Source organism: Arvicola amphibius, chromosome 8 (assembly GCF_903992535.2).
Source record: "Arvicola amphibius chromosome 8, mArvAmp1.2, whole genome shotgun sequence".
Classification (NCBI taxonomy): Eukaryota; Metazoa; Chordata; class Mammalia; order Rodentia; family Cricetidae; genus Arvicola; species Arvicola amphibius.
The window spans coordinates 73175891-73202625 of record NC_052054.1 but is presented as its reverse complement, the minus strand read 5'-3'; the positions used below and the strand labels follow the sequence as shown (position 1 = coordinate 73202625).

At 49.9% G+C, this 26735-nt stretch overlaps 1 protein-coding gene across 1 annotated transcript in view; it reads right to left on the bottom strand.

Moving 5' to 3' along the window:
- Positions 1-13378: 13378 nt before the first annotated feature.
- Exoc3l2 (exocyst complex component 3 like 2) overlaps positions 13379-26735 on the bottom strand; it is a 31378-nt gene continuing 18021 nt past the window's right edge. The window contains exons 7-12 of the mRNA XM_038340540.1: positions 26355-26465; positions 23338-23473; positions 19328-19450; positions 18765-18920; positions 16526-16647; positions 13379-14928 (exon numbers count right to left, since the gene is read on the bottom strand). Coding sequence (XP_038196468.1) covers positions 14637-14928; positions 16526-16647; positions 18765-18920; positions 19328-19450; positions 23338-23473; positions 26355-26465 — 940 coding nt within the window. The 3' untranslated portion in view covers positions 13379-14636. The remainder of the gene's footprint in view (positions 14929-16525; positions 16648-18764; positions 18921-19327; positions 19451-23337; positions 23474-26354; positions 26466-26735) is intronic.

Below are 26735 nucleotides of genomic sequence, written 5' to 3'. Positions count from 1 at the left end.
GGGCTTTGATTTCTTTTGTGATACCTCCCTGGGTCTAGGCTTGTGTGGAAGGGGCTCCCTCTAGTTTGCATGCCTAAATGGTGGCCACTCCTGACCCAAGGAGACCTTTCTACACACCCCACATACCCCTGCAGGACCCAAGCTGGGCCTATGTAGGTAGGTAGTAACCCTTAATCCTCTTCTGACACCCATCAGGCCCTTTGGTCTGGGGCAGCGCCCCCTGGTGTTTTGACAGCTATATGACATGACTCCACACGGTAAAAACCTACCGCTCACTGTGTTGGTTTCTGGATGCTAAAGGGACATGGGTTGCTGACCTCGCTGGGCACTGAGGACAACAGTTTCGTTTTTGCTTCTTTGGGTCTTGACTTTACTCTCTTGGCTCTATTCACATTCTCTCCCTTTGTCTTATTGCCTGGTCCTCCTTGTCCCAGTCCCAAGCTGACTCCTAAGATGGGGAGGTGGGAGAGAAATTCTCTGACTGACAAGGCATTTCCCCATGAAGTCACTTCCGCTGTCTCCCTTCTGACCAAGGGTGAGTGGGATGTGATTTCTCCAGAGAAGGGTCTCAGAGGCACCTGCCTGGCCTGTTTAAGGTGAAGCCGGGGCCTGGAGAGCTCGTGGAGCAGACCTCGATGGCAGCTCACAGCCAGCTGCCGCTTCAGCTCCAGTTTATCCAAGCCACCTGCACTCGGTGCACGTGCACACGCGCGCGCGCGCGCGCGCGCACGCACACACACACACACACACACACCCCTCATGGTAAAGCATTCAGAAGATCAGAGCCAGGAATGGAGAGATGGCTCAGTGGTTGAGAACACTGACTTCTCTTTCAGAGGATTGGGCTTCAATTCTCAGCACCCACATGGCAGCTCACAATCGTCTATAACTCCAGTTCCAGGGGATCCGGCACCCTCCTAGAGGCAAACATGCAGGCAAAACACCAATGTACTTAATATTTTAAAAAACAAGATAGAAAAGAAAATTGGGGCCCTTCATTTTTGTCTTGATAATATATTTAGTACATTAAATTAATTCACTTATTTTTAGGGTTGCCTGTGTTAGAGTACAATATAGCAGTCCCTGTCCGGTAGGAGAAACATTAATATAATTGTCTATAAATAGGTTTCAGGGATTGGTTTATTTTTTTTTTATTTTTTTGGCACTGTGAGCAGAATCATAAAGAATGGCATGCACTTTGGGGAAGTGTGAGCTCCAGGTGGCCTGGTCTTGGAAGAGGGTGATCACATGGCCTCCCCAGGGAAGTGAGGTGATGATCCCAGAGGTAGGTAAAATGGGGTGGCCCCAGAACAGCACATGCAAAGGTCCTGGACCGCAAGACAGCATGATCTCCTTAGCTTTGTATTGCTCTGACAAACTTTCCCTAAAAACCAACTTCTGAAGAGGACAGGTTATGGGCTGGGGAGATGGCACATAGGGTAAGGTGATTACCACGGGCCGATGATGAGACTGAACCTAAGAACCCATAGTGGGAGGGAGCCAGCCTCTGAAACGTGCCCTCTGCCTCCACACACATGCTGTGTGTAGCACATATGTGTCTAAACCCATGCATTGCACATACACAAATACGTTTTTCAAAGGAAAATTTACTTATTAAAAAAATTGTTTGTTTTTTACTTTTTCAAGACAGGGTTTCTCTGTGTAGCCCTGGCTGTCCTGAAACTCACTCTATAGACCAGCTTTTGGAGCCTGTCCTGGAACTAGCTCTTGTAGACCAGGCTGGCCTCGAACTCAGAGATCCGCCTGCCTCTGTCTCCTGAGTGCTGGGATTAAAGGTGTGCACTTCCACCACACAGCTGTATTTATCTTTAGGTGTGTGTGTGTGTGTGTGTGTGTGTGTGTGTGTGTGTGTGTGTGTATCCGGGTGAAGGGTAACGGTGCCGTGGAAACCAGAAGAGGCATCGGGTTCCCTAAAACTGGAGTCACAGGGGTTGTGAGTTGCCGTGTGGGTGCCGAGTCCTCTGCTGCAGCAGCTGGTGCTCCTAGCCCCTGAGCCATCTTGCTAGCCTCGGCTGTCCACTCCTACCATCCTCTTAATACAACTTGAAGTTATTTGCTGTGGCAGTAAGACAAGAGAAAGAAATACTCGGAGCAATCAGTGTACAGGTTTGGGGTAGTAGGTCAGTTCTACCTTCACCACCACCATCCCTCACATTCACTCCCTCCACCATGACACTGTCTGCTCAGAGCCCCCCCTCCCACGACCTCACTCGGTAAATGTGATCTCTCTGTGCCATTTCTACCCCCTTTTCCCCCAGCAAGCAGTGCTCCTGACCTCAGGCCCCAACTCAGTCTTACCCTGGAGATCTCTGTTCTCAATTACCTGTGGGACTTTGTTCCTCACCTCTGGTCTTTTCTCCATCTTTGCTTGCTTGTTTGTTTTTGTTTCTCAAGACAGAGTTTCTCTGTGTAGCCACGGCTGTCCTGGAACTCACTCTTAACCAGGTTGGTCTTGAACTCAGAGATCAGCCTGCCTCTTAAGTGTGAGTGCTGGGATTAAAGGCGTGTGCCACCAGGCAGTAACACCCTGTGTCTTAACGAGGAGTCTCTGACCTTATATGAAAGGAAACTTGGGGGATGGGATGAGACTGTAGTTCAGTGGTATTGTGTTTGCTTAGAGTCTGGACAGCCTTGGGTTCAACTCCTAGTACCACTACACTCTGCTCCATAGGCAGCATTTTTTTTTCTTTTTTTTTTTTTTTTTTCGAGACAGGGTTTCCCTGTAGTTTCTAGAGCCTGTCCTGGAACTAGCTCTTGTAGACCAGGCTGGCCTCGAACTCAGAGATCCGCCTGCCTCTGCCTCCCGAGTGCTGGGATTAAAGGCGTGTGCCACCACCGCCCAGCCCCACTCTGCTCCAAAAGAAAGAAAGAAGCATCCATTTAGTGGCGCACGCCGCCTTTAATCCCAGCACTCAGGAGGCAGAGGCAGGGGAATCTCTGTGAGTTAGAGGCCAACCTGGTCTACAGAGTGAGTTCCAGGAAATCCAGAGAAACAGAGAAACCCTGTCTCGAAACCCACCCCCAAAAAAAAGAAAGAGGAAGAAAGGGAGGGAGGAAGACCGCCACAGCTGGGCTTCTTAACCTTTGGCTTCCTCCACAGAAGGAGGGGCGGGAAGGGCATGAGACCCTCTCCTGAGTGTCCAGCCACTCCTCCCAAGCAGCTGTTTGCAGTTCTGCCCTAACTGCACCTGTGTCAGGGAGGGCACAAACCTGCAGGCTGGGAAGGACTAGGGAGGGGCTCCATCCTCATAGCCACCGGGAAGCCATTATCCCCCTGTGTGCAGACCTTCCTGTGGGGCGGCTCCTGCACATAACCCCTCACCCTTGCTCTGTAACTAAGCCTAAAAAACTCTCTGGCTCCTATAAGTGGAGACTTTTTCATTTCCCGGCCACCCAGACCCAAATAATCACGCAAAAACTGTATCAATTATAACACTGTTTGATCAACAGCTCAGGTGTATTCCTAGCTACCTCTTATATCTTAAATTAACCCATTTCTATAAATCTGTGTATCACCACGAGGCTGTGGTTTACCAGTAAGATTCTGGAGTCTTTCTCCTTTAGTAGCTACATGGTGTCTCCCTGGCTCCACCTTCTTTCCTCTTCTATCTCTGCTTGGATTTCCTGCCAGGCTATATTCTGCCCTGCCATAACCCAAAGTAGCTTCTTTATTAATTGATAATAATAAAACATTCACAGCATACAGAGGGGAATCCCATATCATCTTCCCCTTTCTGTCTAAATAAAAAGGAAGGTTTTAGCTTTAACATAGTAAAATTACATATAACAAAGCAGGTATCAAGCAAGAATTACAGTTATAATATTTCTTTGTAAATCTAAAGTTTCATACCTGATTTATCTTTTATCATAACTAAAGAAACTATAACTATCTTTAACTCCACCAAAGACCTTAGAAGGATATAATATTACCTAAGTAAACAGGAAGAGCATTGTAAGCAACTTCCAAAACTCAAGAATTGACAGAGACGTCTCACTGCCTGAACAGTCACCCAAAGTTCTTCTGTAACATTGGGCATCCATCTTCGGCCTTCAGGCCCATAGTATCCAGCAAACTTTTCCATGAAACAAGAAATTTGAAAGACTCTTTCGCCTATATTGGCAGTTTGTCAGTCACTTTCTTCTTATCCTGCAGAAGGTCTGGCAGTTTCTTCCGTGAACCAGGAATCCTAAAGGACCATCTAGTCTTTTGGAAAGTTCAGCAGTAATTTTTCTGCAGGTTCTGCATGTCCAGTTTATACAGCATACCATCAAGCAGTCCAGGCAAGAGCAGTTTCTTGCCCAAATGGCTGTCCTTGTCACATTGAAGACAAATTCCATAACAGGTTTCTTTGATGCCCATCAACCTCTCTGAAATAACCGATGCTGCCAGAAGCAGACATGTCTCACTGTTGAGAAAAGTCTAAATTCTTAAAACTTTTTAAATGCCATATTCTGTAGGTCTTTGAAGATTAACTAACTGAATTATATCTTTGCATATCTAGAAAACCTAACTAACGTGACTATAAGTTTGACTGTTATAAATGACTATCTATTAATCTGAATTTTAAATTATATGTTACGTTTTTAAATGAACTGTATAAGCATAATACCTTAAACAAGGGTAGAAATATACATATGACAAAATTGATCTTAAATTTGTATCAATAAACCAAAGTCCATACCAATGTAGAAGGTTCCCTAAGGTAAACTTTGGTGGAATGGTGTCCCTTGGACTCTGGGGGCGGGGTGGACATTGTGTAGTCTCCCCAGGGAAGGAATCTGAGCAGGGGGTTGACACAGGCATGCCCTCCTCAGTCTGCGGATTAGTGGTGTTATTATCAGTTGTTACTACTATTCTTGAGACAGTCTCTCAACAAGCCTGGAGTCCAGGGTTTTAGCTGGACTGGGTAGACTGGGAGCCCTGGGGATCCCCTCTCCCTAAACCTGGACAAGGCTGGAGGGCAGTCAGCCCCTTGGTCCCCTGGCTCTGTGCCCCACAGAGCTTTGACTATCAGAGCATGCAGCCATGCCTAGCCATCTTTGTTTTTGAGACGGTCTCTCACTGAACCTGGAGCTTGTTGTTTTGGTTAGACCAACTGGTCATCCAGTCCCTGGGGTTTTTCTGTTTCTGTCCCCAGCACCAGGGTTACAGGCATGCATTGCTACACCCAGACTTAGCTGGGTGCTGGGGACCTGAACTCAGGTACTCAGGTCTACATGCTGAGGCATCTTTCCGGTCCACTTACTAAAGGAATCTTTTTCCTTTTTTTTTTTTTCCCTCGAGACAGGGTTTCTCTGTGTGTAACAGCCCTGGATATCCTGGAACTCGCTCTGTAGACCAGGCTGGCCTTGAACTCACAGACATTTGCCTGCCTCTGCCTTCCAAATGCTAGGATTAAAGACATGCGCTATCACCGCCCGGTTTGTTAAAAGAAATTTAACATAGACTTTAACATGAAGGTGAGAGGAAAAGCCAAGCAGGACATGCACGTGGGTCCTCCTGAAACCTGTGGCTGATTGTCACCTTGACAGAGCCTGGGGTCACCCAGGAGACTCCTGCGCCTGTGGGGATTATCTTAATTTCCCCACCTGAAGCAGGAAGCCCTGCCCACTATGGGTGGCACGATCCCAGGGACAGAAAGGGGCCTGAGTGACAGCTTGGCTCCTTTTCTGCCTCCTGTTGTGGATGCAGCTTGACCAATGACCTCCAACCCTCACCACCTCGATTTCCCTCCATGATGAACTGCACCCCCAAACCACGGCCAGGATAAACCCTTTATCTTTCTATCACAGCCACAGGAAGAGGGACTAGACAGCTGCCCCATACTGTGTGTCTTATTTATTATGTTTATGTTGTCTCCCTTCACTAGCACAAATAAGCTCCATGGAGAGGGGTGGTGGGGATTTGTTTTGCTTTGAGACCGGGTCCTGTATGCCACTATGTAGCCTAAGGTGACTTTGAATGCCCTGTGGCGCCCAACCAGCCATCAACTCTCAGCAGTCCTTTTCCCTCCACCTCCCAAGTTCTGGAATATAGGCCTGAGCCACGCTCCAGGAGGCGGGGAAAAACTAGGGTGCTCATTTGGTCAAGAGCAGAGGCGAGGGGGGTTGAGAAAATGGTTCAGTGGCTAAGAGCACCGGCCTTGGAAGCATGCAAACATGGGTTTCAATCCCCAGCCCACGTGTAAAAAGCCAGGCATAGCTGCACGTGCTTGTAACCCCAGCGCTGGGCGTGGGAAAGACAGTGGATCCAGAGAGCTTGCTAGCCAGTTGAGCAGAAAAGGCAAGCTTCGGGTTCCATGGGACCCTGTCTCAGCACAGTAAGGCAAAGGGCGGTGACGGGGTGTGTGTGTGTGGGGGGGTTGAGGGGTGGGGTGGGAGTGACAGAAGAGGACACCCAGTTACCTACTCTGGCATCCACATGTGCACATATGGGTACACACACACACACACACACACACACACACACACAGAGGCTGGGGGTTAGACAGTGTCTCCAACCAGGATCTGGCTGGGTCCAAGTTGGAAGAGAACCAACCAACAGGCAGAATCTGTAATTGGTGGAGGCAGGGCTGTAGCTGCTGCTAGGGGATTGGCAGGGATGGGGGCAGGGGTGGGGCTGAGGGCCTGACACCCGCCCCCTTCTATCTCTTCTCCAGAGCAAGAGCACAAAGTACATGCCAACTTCACCTGATACATGGAGATGTATGTACCTATCAGAGGCCCTGGGATGTCCTCACGGCAGCCCCATGCCAGTCTCCCGCGTGAGCACAGTGTCTCTGAGCCAGTCTTTGCTGGATGTCTGGAGAGACCCAGCACAATGAACACTGTATACATGGCCTGCAGATTCTAAGGGTGATTAAGCCAGTGCCCATTTACACTATCCTTAAAGTGGGAGTCTGTTCCCTGCCATCTGGTCGTCTCTCTGGCTCTCTGCCGCCCTCTGTTGGAAATCCTAAGAAGATGAGATGTTGTTGGCTGTGGGAATTCCCTGAAACAGTAACAAACTACTGCCCTGAGTGACACGTTCCACACAATATGCCACCCAACACCTGTCTACCTTGAGCGTGGTTCTGACTCTTCATATTCTCTGGTTCCAATTTTTCAAAGACTACTTTTCTGGGCTGGCGAGAGCGGGCAGTACTGCCACCTAGAGCTTATGGATGATTCACATTTTTATTTGATGTTTTGTGGGGAGGGGCAGGGGCTCATGTATCCTAGGCTACCCAGAAAACTCCCTGGGGATAACTTTGAGCTCCCGTTTTCTGTGACTATAGACCTGTACCAATGCTTCAAACTGTTTTTTACATTTTTGTTACATCATATATTTGGTCTTTCTTTCTTTCTTTCTTTCTTTCTTTCTTTCTTTCTTTCTTTCTTTCTTTCTTTTTCCTATTTTCTTTTTGGTATTCAAAACAGAGTTACTTTGTGTAACAGCCCTGTCCTAGAACTCACTATGTAGACCAGGCTGGCCTTGAACTCACTATGTAGACCAGGCTGGCCTCAAACTCAGATCACCTTCTGTCCCTACCTCTGAATCTCTGAATGCTGAGATTAGAGGTGTTCACAACCACAACGTTTTTTTTTTTTTTTTTTTTTTTGGTTTTTCGAGACAGGGTTTCTCTGCAGCTTTTTTAGAGCCTGGCCTGGAGCTAGCTCTTGTAGACCAGGCTGGTCTCGAACTCACAGAGATCCGCCTGCCTCTGCCTCCCGAGTGCTGGGATTAAAGGCGTGCGCCACCACCGCCCGGCTAACCACAACGTTTTATTTAGCTTTTTTTTAAAAAATATTTTCTAGCCGGGCGGTGGTGGCGCACGCCTTTAATCCCAGCACTCGGGAGGCAGAGGCAGGTGGATCTCTGAGTTTGAGGCCAGCCTGGTCTACAAGAGCTAGTTCCAGGACAGGCTCTAGAAACTACAGGGAAACCCTGTCTCGAAAAACAAAACAAAAAAAAATATTTTCTGTGTGGGTGTTTTGCCTGTGTGTATGTATGTATTTATTCAGTGTGCGTGCCTGGTGCCTAAGGAGGCCAGAAGAGGACATCAGATTTCTTGAGACCGGAGTTACAGATGGTTGTGAGCCACTATGTTGGTGCTGAGAACCAAACCTGGGTCTGGAAAAGCTGCCAGGGTTCTTAACTGCTGAGCCACCTCTCCAGCTGCAGGGGCGAATCTATTCTAAACATAGTTCGCTGAGCACACCTGCCTGTTTTTAAAAAGATTTAGCGTGTGTGTATATGTATGTGTATGCGTGTGTATGTAAGTGTATGCATGCATGTGCGTGTGTATGTATGTGTTTGTATGTATGTATGTGTGTGTATGCATGTATGTGTGTATATGTATGTATGTGTATGAATGTATGTGTGTGCGTGTGTGTGTAGCCTCAGAGGCAAGAAGAGGGTGTCAGACATGGTGGTGCTGGTGTTACATGTGACTTTGCTGGTGTGATGACTGATGTGGGTCTTGGAAACTGAACTCTGATCCTCCGGAAGAGTAACAAGCAGGCTTACCCTGGAACCAGCTCTGCAGTCCCCACTTGCACGCCTGTAGTTTTAAATTACATACATCTTTTTTCTTGTATGTGTGTGGGCACATGTGCTGCGACCTGCACAGAGTGGTCAGAGGACTACCAGTGGCAGTCAGCTCTCTCATTCCGTCACATGGGTCCCCAGACTGAAGTCAGGTCACCTGGCTTGGTTTGGCAGCAAGCTCCTGTACCTGCTGAGCCCTCACACTGGTCCTCACGTAGGCTTTGTGATGATTCCGCTGTATTTTCACCTGGCTCATACCTGTGGCTCTTTTTAAAAACAAGCTGTGTGGCTGGGTAGTGGTGACACACACCTTTAATCCAAGCACTCGGGAGACAGAGGCAGGAAGATCTCTGTGAGTTCGAGGCCAGCCTGGTCTACAGAGGGCGTTCTAGGACAGCCAGAGCTACACAGAGAAACCCTGTCTCAAACAACAAGCAAACAAAGGAATCGGTGTGTGTGCTTGTGTGAGTGTGTGCATTCATATATGTGTGTGTGTGTGTGCAGGCACACATGTGCCACAGTGCCTGTGTAGAAGTCAGAGGACAGCCTTGGGTCCTTGCCTTCTACCTTGTTTGAGACAGTCTCTGGTTCACTGTTGCCTACACCAGGCTAGTTACCCAAACCCAGTCTTACAGCTGTCCTCCAGTGCCCGGCTTTATGGGTGATTCACCCACTGGGGCCTTAGTTCTGACATTCTAGAAGCTCTTCTCCATCTATGACTCCTCAGAGACGACCCGCAGTGGACACAGCACTGATTCACACAGGGCATAGGGACCTCAGGAAATTGAGGCCACAGTCTGCATGCTCAGGATCTGTCCCTCTCTAGTGTGCACCTCCCGCTTTCCCCTGCCTCAGCCCAGCCACGAGTGCTGGGGAGATGGTCCAGCATCGCCATTCCCCTGCCTCTGCCCCGAGTGCTGGGGAGATGGTCCAGCACCACCATACCAGGTGCGCGTTTCTTGGTGAATAGTTAATGTCATGCGAGAGAAACTTAATTCCAAGACTGAAGACTGGCTTATGTTTCTCCCTGTGGAAATCCACATTCCCAGCTAGTAGCTCTTCCTCTGGCCCCAGGCCTTCCTGCGACATTCCATCAGCTGTCACTGCAGATATGTTCCTGAACTTTGGTATGTCTGAATATCCTATTTTGTCTCCTGCTTCAAAAAAAAATTTTTTTAATTGGGTCATCCAGATGGTTCAGTCAGAAAAGCCTCCTGCCAGATCTGAGCTGGCCCTCTGGATCCCACAAGGTGGATTAGAGAACCAGACTCTTGTCCTCTGACCTCCACATGTGCTGTGGCACAGACATGTTTGTGTGAGTGTGTGCACACACACAGACACACACAAATAAATAAGCAAATAACTAACACAAATATTTAAAGGGTAGGGTTGGAAGGCTGGGTCAAAAGGCAAGTTGTGGCTATTGTTTATAAGATTGAAATATCACAAAGTATTTTCTCGGACCACAGCGGAAATCAAAATCAAGTGGATATCTCAAAACACCACAAGTATTTGGAAAGTAAATAGCCCAGAGGTCAAAAAGGAAGCTAAAAAAATAGAAATTATATAAAACCAAAATGAGAAAGAAAATAGGAATGGGGCGGTAGTGAGAGGGGCTGGGTGGATAAAAGCATTTGCAGCCAAACCTGATGCTCAGAGTTAGCTTCCAGGAACCCATGTGCCGAAAGGAGACACATAATAAATAAATAAATGTAAAAAGAAAGAGAGAAAAGAACCAGGCTTTGAGGTGCATGGTTATAATCCCCGTGGAAAGCTGAGGCAGGGGGTGAGAAGTTCAAGACCAGCCTCAGCTGAGTACGGAACACCAATGGACGAGTCTATGTGCAGCGTATAGCTAAGCTTACAGACCTGGAGGGTGGAGCATCTCCTCCTTCCGTGTGAGCTCTGGGGCACCGTGAGCAAACATCAGGGACTGTCTTTAGGGTTCTGCTGGTAGGGACGATGACATACCCACCTCCTCACAAACAGGGAGTTCAGGGAATATTCTAGATCAGAACAGAAAGGTCGCTTCCAATTTTTTTAAATATGTATTTGTTTGTTTACTTATCTAGTGCATGCATACACATGCAAGTGTTTCTAAAATCTCTTCCGTTGGGGAGCTGGAAACAACGTCCACTTCCTCCCAAGGTCCCCATGACAAACTGAGGCTTATTCACCAAGGAATATTTGTTAGATTTCCTCATAGAGCAGGGATGAGGGGCCACAGGCAGCAGCCACACCGGAAGGTCTGCACCCAGCAGGGATGACGAACCCCGCCCCCCACCATGTCCCCACTCCATTCCAGCCAGATGCCACATGCATTTAGGGTAGAATTATAGTCAGATGGCTGGGAGAGGTTGCTAGACACTCAGGGCAGGGCCCCGTTAACCTGTCTTCTGCAAGAAGGCAAATAGTCAGCAGATCCAGCTGTGGGATGTTTTGTGTCTGCCCAGCTCAGCTCCTGAATATGGCAGTAGTTTGGTTTGTTAGATGCTCCAACAGATGGAACAACTGGTAAGGGCTCTCTCCTGTCGTGTGATTTCCGAGGATCAAACTCAGGTCGTAAAAACTTGGTGCTAGTGCCATACTCTAATTCCATACACAAAATTCCTTGGGGGCTACAGCAAACCCCACTGTACCCTTTGCCCATTGGTGTGTTGTGATTCCTCCAAAAATCTTGATGTTATGCAAGTGCTCTACCACCGAGCCACACCCCATCCCCTCACTGGGGGATTCTAGGCAGGGGCCCTACCACTGGGCCACACCCCAGCCCCTCACTGGGGAATTTGAGGTATAGCTACTAAAATACACCCTTGACTTGCTTCTTTGAGATGAGAAGCCACGTACCCCAAGCTGGCCTTCAACTCCAGCCTCTCATCTCAGCTTCTGGCATCTTGCCTTTGGACCCTGGCACCAGTTTGTGGTGACCCCAAATCCCGTCACAAAGTCTTCCCTCTTCTATCCCTGCTCCTGGCAGTGGTTGGCTCATCTGAGTGAAAACCCACTCTGTACCCAGCTTCATCGGGTCCCATCTCTGCCTGTGCCATCTTCAAGGCTGATCTGAATTGCATCTGACACCAAGGCTTGGTCTCTCTTTATTTGCTTTATGTATTTGGCCAGTATGCATGTACGTGTACCGCATGCGTGCCTGCTGTCTGGAGGTTAGAAGGTGGCATCAGGTCCCCTGGAACTGGAGTTACACACAGTTTGAGCCACCATGTGGGTGCTGGGAACTGAACCCAGGTCTTCTGGAAGTGCAACAATTTCTCTTGACTGCCAAGCCATCTTTCCAGCCACGTTTGATTCATTCATTCATTTATAATTACATATCTGTTTGTGGGTAAGTGTGTAAGTGAGTGTATAAGTCAGTCTGGGTGTCTGAGGATGCCAGAGGCACCGAATCTCCCTGAGCTGGGATTACAGGTAGAGAGCTGCCCAATGTACGGGAACTAAGCTCCCATCTGGAAGTGTCGCAAAGGCCTTTAACCCCCAGCCTTCTCCCCAGCCCCCACCCTTTTACTGATTTGAGACAAGGTCTAGCTTTGTAGCCCAGGCTGACTTGGAATTCATGTAGATCAGGTTGGCCTCCAATCATGATCCTCCTGCAGCAACATCCCAAACTGAGTATTAAGCACATGTCACTGTGCCCACTGCTGGGTTGTCATGCCTCTTATTGACAAATGGCTCTGCACGGCCCATCTATGCACCCCAGTGTCAGCCACTGGACATTTAGGTGGTTTAAACTGAGTGCTGTGTCCCAGGTGTCATACAAAGCTGGGCTTACCAGACGGTGGCTGCTGAGTTTCAGGCCAGCCACGGGTACATAGAGAGCTGTCTCAAAACAACAACAACAACAAGAACATAATAATAAACCACTGGGCGGTATGGCACACGCCTTTAGTCCCAGCACTCAGGGAGGCAGAGGCAGGTGGATCTCTGTGAGTTCGAGGCCAGCCTGGTCTACAGAGTGAGTTCCAGGACAGCCAGATATACACAGAGAAACCCTATATGAACAGCAACAACAAAACAAAAATAAAAACAAAACAACAACAACAACAAAACCCCAGGGCAGTTCATGTCCATAATCCCAGCACTCGGAAGCCTGAGACAGGAGAACTGAGAGTTAGGCTAGTTTAGACTATAGGCGGGATCTTGTCTCAAAGTAGCCAGGCATGGTGGCATACACTTTTTTGTTTTGTTTTGTTTTTTTTTTTTCGAGACAGGGTTTCTCTGTAGCTTTGGAGCCTGTCCTGGAACTAGCTCTTGTAGACCAGGCTGGTCTCGAACTTACAGAGATCCACCTGCCTCTGCCTCCCGAGTGCTGGGATTAAAGGCGTGCGCCACCGCCGCCCGGCGGTGGCATACACTTTTAAACCACTTGGGAGGCACAGGCAGGTGGATCTCTGTGAGTTTAAGGCCAGCCAGGGTTACATAGTAAGACCTTAACCTAAAAGAGCAGTAGGAGTCTACATTCTGTTTGTTATATTTGTGCATGTGTGCATGCATGTGCGTGTGTGTGTGTGTGTATGTTTTCTCTACCATGTGTGTCCAGGGGCTCAAACTCAGTCTGTTAAGCTTGGTGGCAGGCACCTAGACCCACTAAGCCATCACACTAAACCCACCCCATGCTGTGGGATGTGATCTTGAGATGCAGCCCAGTCTGGGCTTGTTGTTGTTGTTGTTTTGTTTTTATTTTTGTTTTGTTGTTTTTTTTTTCCTCAGAACCCAGTCTGCTAGGATCACCGTCCTGCTGTCAGCGAGCATGAAGACAAGGAAGGCTGCGTTTGAACGATGGGCTAGCAAGTCAGAAAATGACGAAATACCACACACAGATCAAATAGATGTGTAATTGTGCAAGCGGTCACCAACGCAAGACTGCCCCAGTCAGTTCCCCTCTCCTGAACGTCAATGACATTGAGGTGTCACTTTCAGAAGGTCAAGGAAGGAGGAGGGACATCCTCTGGGCCTCTTACGGAGGCCTGGGCAGAAAGAAGTTAAGCAATTTCCCAGGAGAGACAGGAAGTACAGCCCAGAGACTAACAGCTTCCCTTCTGAAGCACACAGCCGGGAGGCTCTCAAAGTCTAGAGCCCCCATGTTGTTGCCAATGTCCAGACGTGCGTGAGGTTCCAACCCCGGCCCCTGTGCTGACCCCTGGCTGCCTCCTCTTTCTGACTTCTCAGGGAAAAAAAAATAAAATAAAACCCAAGCCAGGAAGCATCCATCACAAGCTGTCCAGCTGAGGCCGGAGGGGCAGAGGTCAGCAGGGAGATGACCTCAAGGATTCTGTGGGGAACGGGATCCGGCTGGGCTCCAGCCTGAGAGGCTGGAAACTTCCCACCCTGAGACTTTTCCTGCATCAACCCAGGAGGGCGCCCTGGATGCCGCCGGCCCAACCCCCCAGCTCCTTCCTCTCTGGACCAGGTTCCCCCACTAAGCATGGACAGGGAGGGCCGTGCCAAGGTGGCAACCGCAAAACCAGAACGACGGCAGACACTGTGATAAATAAACTAGCGGTGTCTGGTTCAGAGCGGTCAAGCGGCTGCCTCAGAGCCACACGGAGCAAGGACTCAGTATCAACCGGCAACTGGGCAGTGTCTGGCCTTCTACGGCTTCTGTCCATGTTCACTGTCCTCCCTAGGAGTTGGACCCCAGCCCTGGTGGCCTTGGGTGTGCGCAAAGAGTGCTTGGCCCTGGGCCCTGTCTTCCCTCCCCTGCACTTGGGACTCAGCCCTTCCTAGTGTTAAATAGAAACCTCTTTATTCTAAGTATCTACCGTTCCTTAGTACGTTGGATTGGGGCCAGACCTTGAGGTGAGGGGAAAGGAGGTGGGGCGGGGATATTTGTGTAGAGCCTTCTAGAAGGCTCTCCGCCATGCTGGGCTATGGGGGAGGAGGGTGCTGGGAATGACCTCGGCAGCCTTGGGGAACTCTTCACTCATCCTGGCCTCTGTTTTCCTTCTAGAGGGGACACTCCGGGCTGGGTGGGAGATCTAAGGCACCTGCCATCTCGGAGGTCTGCGTCTCAGGCAAGGAGTCACGTGGAAGGGAGGAGGGTATCTCCGCAGCAACGTGGGCACCAGAAGCCTCAGCGTTGGGCTCTGGCTCTAACTGACGATGGAGGACGAGGCCGCAGGGGCAGACAAGCCAGACTGGGCCTGGCCATCCGGGAGAGAGGGAGGCGCCCCAAGAAGAGAGGGAGGCCGAGGCAGAAGGATGAGCGGGGCACCGGAATGTCAGCAAAGAAGGCGCGGTCCCGAGATGGTGATAGGGTACCACCTTCAGATAGTTCCAGGTCCCGGGCCACCGCCAGAATCTCCTGGCGGGCAGCTGTGTTCCGAAGTCCTCTGATGTCCAGGAGGGCTGCCACATGCTTCCGCCTGGCGAGAGGAACACAGAGATACTTACTGGAGTGTCCTGGGATCCTGACAGGTACCCAGCCCATCGGTGCACCCTCATTTCCTTGTGCCATCTCTTGTTCCAATCTCCTGCAGCCACTTCCAAATTTTCCATGTAGAATCTTCCAGAACTCTCACCTCCAAGCTCAGTAGTAAAGTCTTTTTGCCCAACGTCTGTAATCCCATTAATTTAGCTTTCATTCTTCACTCTAATTTACCTCAGAAGTCTCCTCTTTAAAAGACTTTTTACAGGAATGGAAACTGAAGCAAGAATCTCACACCTGGAGGGGTTTAAGCAGGGGCTCTATCACTGAGTCACACCCCAGTCTCTCACTGGGGGATTCTAGGTAGGGGCTCTACCTCTGAACCGCATCTCTAGCCTACTTTTTAAGTTTTATTTTTAGATAGCATTTCATCAAATTGTCCAGGTTTGCCTTCACCTTCTGATGCTCTCCTCCCAGTCTCCTGAGTAGCTCGGTTTACACAGCTGTGCTGCGATGTTCTGACTGGCTCAGGTGGACTCACTTTGTGGACACCGCAGTTACCCTAGTTCCTTCATCTCACTCAGTCTAGGAGGTTCACTCTGTTACATCCCCACCCTCTTTCTGTAGGTTTGGAAACTTCCCCACCACGGACAGCCAAACCTCAAGTCACTGTCTCTTCATGTAGATCATTCCAGAACTTTCATCTCCCAGAATGCTCACTTCACTAACATATTCCCCAAGTGGGGCACCTCCGAAAACTCCGTAGCAGGGCTACAATTCATGCTCAAGTCATCTTTGAGTTCAAAACTCTCTTCTGTAAGCCCCCATCCTAAATCTGAGCTGTCGTCTCAACTCCACCTCACTGAGCCAAAACAAACCTCCTAAACTGGTAGGATAGATAGCACCTGTGAACCCAGCCGTGAGGCAGGAGGATTGCCACACATTGGAAAAACCAACCCCAGGCTGCCTCAAAACAAGCCCTAATTAGGTCTGGCAAGGTGTCTCAAGGCACCTGCTGCCAAGCCTGAAGGCTGGAGTTCCATTCTCACTCTGCAGACCAGGCTGGTCTCGAAAACAAGAGATCCCCCTAATCTCTGCCTTCAGAGCGCTGGGACTAAAAGCGTGAGCCACCACACCCGGCTGGACTGTCCTAGATAACGATGACGATGACGGGGTAATTCCTGCAACCAGTCCACAAATAGGGTTTTACCATTCCTGGGCAGCAGACAAGGAGAATGAGACTCAAGGAAGGTCCCATCAAAAGGAAGTTGGCCCACCTAGATTCGGACGTGCCCGTTGCTGTCCCCTGAGTGTGCACCCGCATGCCCGTGTGTGTCCCCCGTGTCCCCGGCGGTTCCCTGCATAGCCAGCCCTTCCTGCCGCCGGGCGGCCTGCGCCCCCCTTGCCCTGGGCTTCCTGTGGCCGCTTGTTTGTTTGCGAGCACTGGTGGCGGCCGAAGGAGGGAAATCGTATTAAGAATGCCCTGGTTCCAGCAGGAAACGGCCGTCAGACACGCTCGCCGCCACCCTGCCTTGGCGCGGGCCAGGAAACGCTGGGACGGATGCCAAGGAGACCCGGGCCTGGCGGCATCTCACCTGATGTCTGGGTAGTCGCGCACCAGCACCCCGACCTCCACCTGGATGCTCGGAGTGTCCTCCAACTGCAGGATCTCTGCCAAATGCGGCACCACCTGGTCGAGCCAGGAAGCCTGGGATTCCTGCGGGGACAAGGGCTCCAGGGTCACCCAATGCAAACACCTAGTACCCTGTTCGTGCTGAGCCCTGCCTAGGCTCTTCCCCACGTGTAAAAGGGCTCGGAAGGCAGACTCTGGCCAGCGGTTAGCTAGAACCTTTGCTTATATGAATCTGGGGTTGGGTAACATGATTTAAAACCTGCCAGTTGGCCGGGCAGTGGTGGCGCATGCCTTTAAATCCAGCACTTAGGAGGCAGCGGCAGGCGGATCTCTGTGAGTTCGAGTCCAACCTGGTTTACAGAGCAAGTTTCAGGACAGCCAGTGCTACACAAAGAAACCTTGTCTTGAAAAACCAAACCAAACAAACAAATGAACAAATAAACAAACAAAATAAAATAAAAACCCTGCCAGCCAGAGTGGCACAGTCCTTTAATCCCAGCACTTGAGAGGCAGAGGCATGAATATCTTTGTGAGTTCAAGTCCAGCTTGATCTACACTCCCAGACAGTCAGGGTTACATAGAGAAATCTGCCTCAAAACAAAAAGACCTAACCTATTCCATCCAGGTTTGGTGGCAAATGCCTATAATTCCAGCATGTGGGATGCAGAGGCAGGAGGGTCTGGAGTTCAAAGTCATCTTCAGCCATAAGGAGTTTGAGGCCAGTCTCAGTTGCAGGAGACCTTATCTCCAAAAACAACCAACCAACAATAACAACAAGGAAACACCAGCACTAGGTGGAGGGTGTGTGGTGTGTGTGGGGTGGGTGGTGTGTGTGGTGTGTATGGTGTGTGTGGTATGTGTGGTGTGTGTGGTGTGGGTGGTGTGTGTGGTGTGTGTGGTGTGTGTGGTGTGTGTGGTGTGGGTGGTGTGTGTGGTGTGTGTGGTGTGTGTGGTGGGGTGGTGTGTGTGGTGGGTGGTGTGGGTGGTGTGTGTGGTGTGTGTGGTGTGGGTGGTGTGTGTGGTATGTGTGGTGTGGGTGGTGTGGGTAGTGTGGGTAGTGTGTGTGGTGTGGGTGGATTGGGGCTGTATAACCAGAGGCCATCTCGAGAGACAGGATCAAGTAGGTACAGATGTGTGTTAAACTGCGGCCCTGTATCAACTCCTTATGGGGGAAGGGAGCACAAACTAGAACTATTCCAAGTGGGGGTTGAGGGCCAGCGTATGCAAGGCTCTGGGTTGCAGCTTAGACACTGTCACCCAAAGGGAAGAGTGCAAAAATGTTACCATATAGAGAACACTGCACAATGTCCCCAGCGAGCACTCCTCTGTCCTCTTTCCTAGGACTGCCTGCAAGCCCACAAAAATTATCTTGAAAATGTTTCAATAAATGAAACTAAACACAAACTCCCAAGGACACAGGCAGTGGCTGTGGAGTTCCTGGGCCCCTCTCCCAGTCCCCCCACTACAACTGCAGACACCTAAGATTTGCGACTTCAAATTCTTGGCTTTGGTGACACTTGAATTCAGAGGTGTTTTGTTTTATTTTTTGAGACAAGGTCTCACTGAATAGCCTTGGCTGACCTGGGTGACCTCTAAATCATGACCCTCCTGGCTCATCCTTCACAGTGTTGTTATGACAGGGTTCATACCCAGTATCTTTTCTTTAAGAACATATCTTAGCCAGGCATAGTAGCTGCACACCTTTAATGCCAGCACTCAGGAGGCAGAGGCAGGAAGAGCTCTGTGAGTTTGAGGCAAATTTGGTTTACATAGCAAATTCCAGGGCATCCAGGAGTGCATAGAGAGACCATCTCAAAAATAAAACAAAACAAAAATTATTTTCTATGGAGAGGTGTTCTTTCTGCACCGTGTGGATGCCTGGAGCCCCAGAAGCCAGAATATAGTGTTGGATGAGCTACAGGCGATTGAGAGCTGCGGTGTGGGTGCTGGGAATAAAGTAACCAGGGCCCTTAACCCTAAACCATCTCTCCAGTCCCCCCCTTTTGGGGTGTTTTTCTGGCCATAAATTTGCAGTCCTCCTGCCTCAGCCTCCCTAATGCTGGGTGGCAGGTGTGCACCATCATGAACCCGGTTTCTGTTGAGGGTCCCTTTCCCAGAGCCTCCCCTCATCCTGCTTTGGGAGCCAAGCAGCCCCACCCCCACTCCGCGCCTCGGTTTCCCCAACGCAGCCTGGCACTCACCAGCCTCCGAAACAGCCGCTGCAGCTGCGCTGCATCCTCACGGAGCCTCCCGGCCACTCGACTGCGGGTCCTCGCAGAGCGACACCGCAGGCGCCCGCGCAGCAGTGGCCGCACGTACTCCACGAGCGCCCGGCGGTGCAGTTCGGCCACCAGCACCTGGGGACAGCGAGAGACCGGGACGCTGTCTTTATGCTCCAACCCAGCAGGTTCATGAGGAACCCCGGTTCCACGCTCTGCGTACCCAGACAGAACACTCATGACATCCGCTGGGAACCCACCCATTCTCACGGAGTGCCCAGCTCCTCTATAGTCAGGCCGTCTCCGGGTCCCCTTATCCTATCAGAGCCTTAATCAGATATGACACACACCATTCTCCCTAAAGCATGCCCCACCCCAGGCTCCCCCACAGTTTCCCTTGCAGAGGACCCCACCGGTCCCTGCTCCTTAGTTTCCAGGGGGCACGTCTCCCATTTGCGGCCCCCAGATATTCGAGGTGCCACCAGAAAACCGACACCCCACTTGGTAGGGTCTCACCCAGAAGGGGAGCATTCGGGTCAACACACCTGGTAAGGCTCATCCTGCATTCTACGCAGGGCCAGGGCCTGGGCGCCGAGTGTGCCCACGATGCCATCCAGAGCCTCAGAGCTGCTCAGCCACTTCCTGCGCATCAGTTTGTTGAAGTGCGGCTGGGTAGGACAGTGTGGAAGGGCGGGTTACAGCCTCCTCCCCCACCCTCCCACACCTCTCCTAGGCAAAACTTCTTATCCTTTTGACCACAGTGCATGGCTAGCCTTGAACTCTTGATCTCCTGGCCTCCACCTCCCAAATACTGGGATTACAGGTGAGTGACGCCACTCCGGGCTAGGAACACTTCACTTCCACTCTCCCCAAGGGAAGAACAAAGGCTGTGTGGTGATTGCGGACATATTAGTGAGGAGCCTTGTTGCCTTGCTGGGACTTAGAGCCAGCCAGCACAGTGTCAAAAATGGCTTCCTGGAGAGGAAAATTCATGCTCAGAGGACGTGAGACAGGCTAGTGAAGAGGGGGACGAAGTGCCCTGAAAGGTGCGGGATTCGGATAGCCACGAGCTTGTGAGAACCCGGATGGAGTTCGACTTGGCTAGAGACTCCATTTGAATTATTTTCAGGGAAGCTTGTGAGACACCAGATGGAGATCAACGTGGCTAGAGACACCATTTGCACCATTTTCAGGGATCAGTGCAAAATGAAAACCAGGAACCCATAGCTGGATGTGGAGGCACACGCCTTTAATCCCAGCACTCTGGAAGGATCTCTGAATTCTAGGCCACCAGCCTGGTCTACACAGGGAGTTCCAGATACAGGAAAACTGTTTCAAAACAACAAAAATTGGGGACCCTCCTTCAAAAAACAGGACTGTCAGAGCTGTGTTTCTTATCGTTATCATCATCACCGTTGTGCTGGGTTTTTGGGGGTTTTTTGGCTTTTTTTTTTTTTTTTTGGTTTTTGAGACAGGGTTTCTCTGTGTTGCTTTGGAGCTTGTCCTGGAACTAGCTCTTGTAGACCAGGCTGGCCTTGAACTCACAGAGATCTGCCTCCCGAGTGCTGGGATTAAAGGCGTGAATCATTACTGCCTGGCATGTGCTGGTTTTTTGAGACAGGGTTTCTCTGTGTAGCTCCAGCTCTCTGGAATTCCCTCTGTAGATCAGGATGGCCTCAATTCAGAGATCCACCTGCCTCCGCCTTTCAAGTGCTGGGATTACAGGTGTGCGCCACCACGTCAGGCTTTATCATCATTATCATCAGTTCAATTGCTCTGTCACTGAATAATAGTCTAATCATTTTCAGACAGTCTCGTGTACCTCAGGCTAGACTCCAACTTTATGTAGCCGAGGATAACCCTGAATTTCTGATCCTCCTGCCTCCATCTCCCGAGGTCACAGGCAGATACTACTATTTCACTTTCTATGTTTAATTTTGGAACAAGGTCTTATTGTGCAGCTCAGGCTAGTCTCCATCTTGGGATGCTCCTATCTCAGCTTCTCAAGTCTCCAGACTGTGAAATTGTGCTGACTGAGACTTTGAAGAAAGCGACCAGAGAGAATTAGGCCTCGCTCGCCTCTAGTGAGTGTATGCTGCGAGCCGTGTGATCCCCTGGTGGCTATTCTCGGTGTGTGATAGAGAGACCCTTAATGGTTGTGTCTGGTCCATTGGGCAGGGCTAGAGCGAACAAGGTCTCTTGGGATGTGAAGAGGGTCAGCTTTCCCTTGGCAGCAACAAGGGTCTCGTGGGAGGTTGTAAGTAGGGAAGGGAGAGGGTCAGGTTCCCCCCTGCTTGGCATACACCAGCATTTGTGTATGCACCCCCCCACATACACACACACATACATATACACACATGTAGATACATACACACAGATGTACACACATGCACATACATACACTCACACAGTCACACATACTTAAACACACATATATACACACATACATATACATGCATGCAGATACATACACTCACACATGCACATACATACACTCACACAGTCACACATACTTAAACACACATATATACATGCATACATAAACATGCATGCAGATACATACACTCACACATCACTTATATATACGCATACAAATTCACACACACATATACACACACACACACACACATGTACATATATATAGGCACACACACACACAGTTACCAGTATTGAGCACAATACTACCAGGGTACAGACTGAATATTCATGGCAGCTCTGACTCTGTGAATCTCCCTTTCAGCTGTCCCTCCTCTATGGCCCCATGACAGTTGTTCCTCCCAAACTCCTTCCCTTCCTTGCTCATCTACCAGCTTTCTCAGACCTTCCTATGCCTCTAACTGTGCATCTCAAAACCACAGGCTTCTCTGGGCATGGAGACTCATGACTGGAAGCCTGGTATTGGGAAGGGTGAACCAGGAGGTCTTGGGAATTTGAGGCCAACCTGGACCACATAGTGAGTACTAGCTAGCCAGAGCTACAGAGACCCTGTCCCAACACTCCCCCCACCACCTTTAATCAGTGATAGAGCCCCTGCCTAGTGTGGGAGGTGCTGGGTTTGGTCCCCAGCTCCTTAAAGGGACAGGAAAGCAAAGCTCTGGCACATCTGGCTGCAGTAAGTGCTTTGGGAGAGGAAGCAACAGGGAATCAGTGCTAGAATTCTCCAGGACCCCTACTCTTCCTCCTCCTGCAACAGATGTGGGTAGCGCTCCCCTGGATATGTTGACTCTGAACTCCTAGGCTCAAGGGATCCTCCTTCCTCAGCGCTCCTGAGCTGGAGTTGCAGGTATGAGCTGGTACACCCAGCAGTCTGGGTCCTGAGCTGGAGTTGCAGGTATGAGCTGGTACACCCAGCAGTCTGGGTCCAGTCATCGTCCTGCTGTATTTTATTTTATTTTTATCGAGACTGGTTCTCACTCTGTAACTCCAGCTGCCCCAGAACTCACTGTGCAGACCTGCCTGGCCTCAGACTGCCTCCAGAATGCTGGGATTAAGGCCATCTGCCACCACAGCTGGCGGGCCAAAGGTACTATGTTTTTAAAATATTTAAATTATTGATTTTTATTTTATGTGCACATTTGGCTGTGTGAGGGTGTCAGATTGCCTGGGATTGGAAAGCCACCATGTGGGTGCTGGAAATTGAACCTGGGTCCTTCTGAAGAGCAGCCAGTGCACTTAACCACTGAGCCATCTCTCCAGTCCTAGGGACTGTATTTTAAGAGGAATAATCAGGGAACAGCTCCCTAAGAATGAAAGAAGCTGGGCAGCGGTGGTGCAAACTAATCTCAGCACTAGGGAAGCAGAGGTAGGTGGATCTCTGTGAGTTCGAGGCCAGCCTGGTCTACAGAGTAAGTTCTAGAACAGTCAGAACTACACAGAGAAACTGTGTCTTGAAAAATCAAAATAAACAAGTAAACAAATAAATAAAAAGATTTGAAAGAAGGGAGGAGGGCAAGCCACGGAGCTACAGGAGGAGGAGCATCTGAGCAGAGAGAACCACAAGGCCCAGGGCCAGAGGCAGGAAAACATTAAGGAGCAGGTGTTACCATGTGAGTGGAAAGGAGACTCGGAGGTGGGAGGATATGAGGTCTTAGAATAGCTGACTAGGGGGCCTGGGGCATAGCGAGGCTTCTGGCTTTTTCTATCGAGGATCTGGGAGTCTAGGATGAATTCTGAGCATAGAAAGAGTATGTACACTGCTACTGAATGGCTCTTTGCCTCCCCGTGGTCCACAACACAGGACCTAACCCACTTATTACCTCACCCCTTCACGACATTTAAAGAGGCTCTGGGCCATAAAGAGGCATGACTTCGGGGGACCTCAGTAGGGAAAGTACTACATAAGCCCTCTCTTGCTGGCAGCTCTGCCCGTTCCATTCAGCCACATCCTCCCACCTCTTCCTTCCTATGCCCTCCTTTCCCCTGTAAACAGTTCCAACATGGCATCACCCCCAGCCCTCCCTGTTCCCCGAACACTGAATCACGGGTTAAAAGGAACTGTGGGGTGTGGGGGGCAATGCCAATCCATCCTGGAACTGCTCCACCCCCTCGCACTCACCTGTAGTTCCTGGAATAAGAGTTCAGCAAGGACACGATGGCAGAGTCGGGTCACACGGTCCAAAGCGATGGCTGAAGCTTCCCGGGCCGGCTCACTTTCAGGGGGCCCCACCCTGGCCAGTCGCTCAGCCAGAGACCTGTGGGGATTAACAGGGCTCAGAGTCCAACCTTCCAGCATCTGGGTGCTCCTGCCAGAACCAGAAGGGTTTGGGGTAGCAGGTCTATGATCCCAGTGATGGAGGAAGCTGAGGCAGCGGGGACATAAAGTTGAAAGCCAGCCTGGGCTGCAGAGTGACTTTAAGACTCGCTTGAGCCGGGCGGTGGTGGCGCACGCCTTTAATCCTAGCACTCGGGAGGCAGAGGCAGGCGGATCTCTGAGTTCGAGGCCAGCCTGGTCTACAAGAGCTAGTTCCAGGACAGGCTCTAGAAACTACAGGGAAACCCTGTCTCGAAAAACCAAAAAAAAAAAAAAAAAAAAAAAAAAAAAAAAAAAAAAAAAAAAAAAGACTCGCTTGAATGGGGCTGGAGAGGTGGCTCAGTGGTTAAAAGGACCCAGGTTCAGATCCCAGCACCCACAAGCCAGCTCACAACCATCCATAACTCCATAGGACCTCACACCCTCTTCTGATCTCTGAGAGGATTGTATTCATGTACAAACAAGCACACATGCGCATGCACACACACGGAGAATAAAATAAATCTTTTTAAAAAGACAGAAAGAGAGCAGGGCAGTGGTGGCGCACGCCTTTAATCCCAGCACTCAGAAGCAGAGGCAGGTGGATCTCTGCGTTCAAGTCCAGCCTGGTCTACAGAGTGAGTTCCAGGACAGCCAGGGCTACACCGAGAAACCCTATCTCAGAAACAAACAAACAAAAGACTAAAAGTCCATCCAGTTCAAGGATAAAACTCTGCCTAGCCTGTTAGGTCTTGAATTAAATCGCCCTCAATGGAACAACAGAAAAGGACTTTAAATCCAGACACTGTCAGAACACAGGTCAAGAATAGAGCCCTGTGGAGAGAATCCTGCGAGCTTGTGAGAAAACCCTAAGAAGCCAAGACAAGAGTTTGTGACCCGAGTTTCTTCAGAAACCATGGAATCGCTCCTGCTTCCGTGCTCTTCCCAGGCTTAGGGGTTAGGAGAGAGTCTGTTTCAGATCAGTCGTCGCCATGGCTACTGATATTTGTTTATATGTCTCTACAGAAAAATTCGCTTTTGTTGCATGCGGCTTGTCTGCCATGCGTGGCTTGTCCTTGCGATTTGGACACTTTACACATGACTCCTCTTACCACTCAGAGTACAGACTGTCTGATGCTCTGAATAAAGTCGGCTATTCCCACCTCATTCTTCAGCTCCACTCTCCCAGGTCCCTACCATCTCTAGACCTGAGTGTCTCTGTGTAACCCTGGCTGGCCTAGCACTTGCTTTGTAGACCAGGCTGGCCTAGAACTCAGGAATCCGCCTGCCTCTGTCTCCCGAGTGCTGGGATTAAAGGTGTGCAGCTATCTTTTTGAGTGCGTTGGTAACTGTTCAAATACCTGTCAGAGTATATGCAGATAATACTAATGGTATTGGTTTCTCCCAAATGGCCAGAACATGGTGGTAAGGAGGATCATTATCACCATTATTTATTATTTCATTTATGAGGGCGTGCCTGCCATAGTGCACGTGTGGAGGTCAGAGGACACTGGTCAGTTCTCGCCTTCCACCATGTGGGCCCCAGGGATGAAACTCAGGACGTCAGGTTTGGCTGCAATCTATTTACACCACTCCTCATTGAATCCCCAATTTTATAAAAGCCACCTAAGGGGTGCAGCTTGATGGTAGTGTAGAAAGCAGGCTGGAGGTGCTGGGTTTCATCCCACCAGCAGCAATAAATCAACAAAGCCGTTTAGCCTGAACTCCCAGCACGCAGGAGGCAGGCACAGGAGGATCAGAAATTTAAGTTTGTTTTCAGGGATACGTGAGACCCTGTGCTAAAAGCCCAATCAATAAGTGAAATTTTAAAACTTATATGTGGCCTGGCATTGTGGCATACCCCTTTAATCCCAACACTCTGGAGATGGAGGAGAGTGGACCTCTGTGAGTTCAAAGCCTGCCTGGTCTATGTCTACACTGTAAATTCCAGAACAGTCAGAGCTATAGAGAAACCCTGTCTCAAAAAGTAAATGCAATTTAAAGTAAGTTAATAAAAAGAAAGTTTCCTTTGTATGCACATGAGGGGGCCACAGGAAAAATCATGGGCTGTGGAATGTTCCTTTACACTGTGTGAATATATGTTGCTGTGATTGGTTTAATAAACAAACTGACTGGCCAATAGCTGAACAGGGTAAAGTTAGACAGGAAAGTCAAATTGAAAATGCTGGAAAAGAGAATGGTGAAGTCTGGGGTTGCCAGCCAGACGCCGAGGGTCAGGAGATGAATGTGTCATGTTAATAAAAGTGGCAGAGCATAAATAAGGAATACCAGTTAACTTAAAATGTAAGTGCTAGTTAGTAATAAGCCTGAGCTATTGGCCAAGCATTTGTAATTAATACAAGCCTCTGTGGGGTAATTTGAATGCAGCTCCTGGGATGGAAAAACTCCATCTACAGTTAGGTGTCATCATCCGTTGTTTAATATTATTTTTAAAAATGTGTTATGGGTGTTTGACTGCAGGTATATCACTGTACCACCTTTGTGTCTGTAGCCCTTGGAGGCCAGAGAGGGCATCAGATCCGTTGGAGCTGGAACTACACACAGTTGTGAGCCTGATAAAATGGGTGCTGGCAATCGAAGAACAACGAGTGTTCTTAACCTCTGTGCCGTCTCTCCAGCCCTCTGTTTCTCCAATTCGAACACATCAATATTCCCCTTATATAGATGGATGCTGCAGTCCGGACATCCCTCAGATCCGATGCCTCTGAAGTTGCTCGTCTGTGCTCCCAGCCCCTAAGCTCAGTGACACCCACCCAGAGACGTACTTGCTCAGTTCAGCTGTCACCCAAGCCTCCCACACACTGTCCCCATGGTGTTCTCACCTCAGGGGGGGCCCACAGTTGACCAGCGAGATAGTCCTACTGATGTAGGTTTCAGAGGGCAGTTCTCGGATCCCTGGGTTCTCGTGGAACCGCTCCACTCGCTGCTGAAAGCTGACAGGAGAGGGGACAATGGGTACAATGCATGGCACATGCTGCTGGGTCAGAATCCCGTGGCAGACACTCAGCCTGCCAATTAAAGCATCTCCTGGCATCTCTGATGCTCCTTTTCTTATTTGCAATAACCCAACCCAAGTGCTGGAGGTTGAACCCAAAACTCTTAGGTGTTAGGTAATCCTTCCAGGACTGAGCCACACCCCAATCCCTCACTGGGGAATTCTAGGCAGGGGCTCTACCACTGAGCCACACTCAGCCCCTCACTGG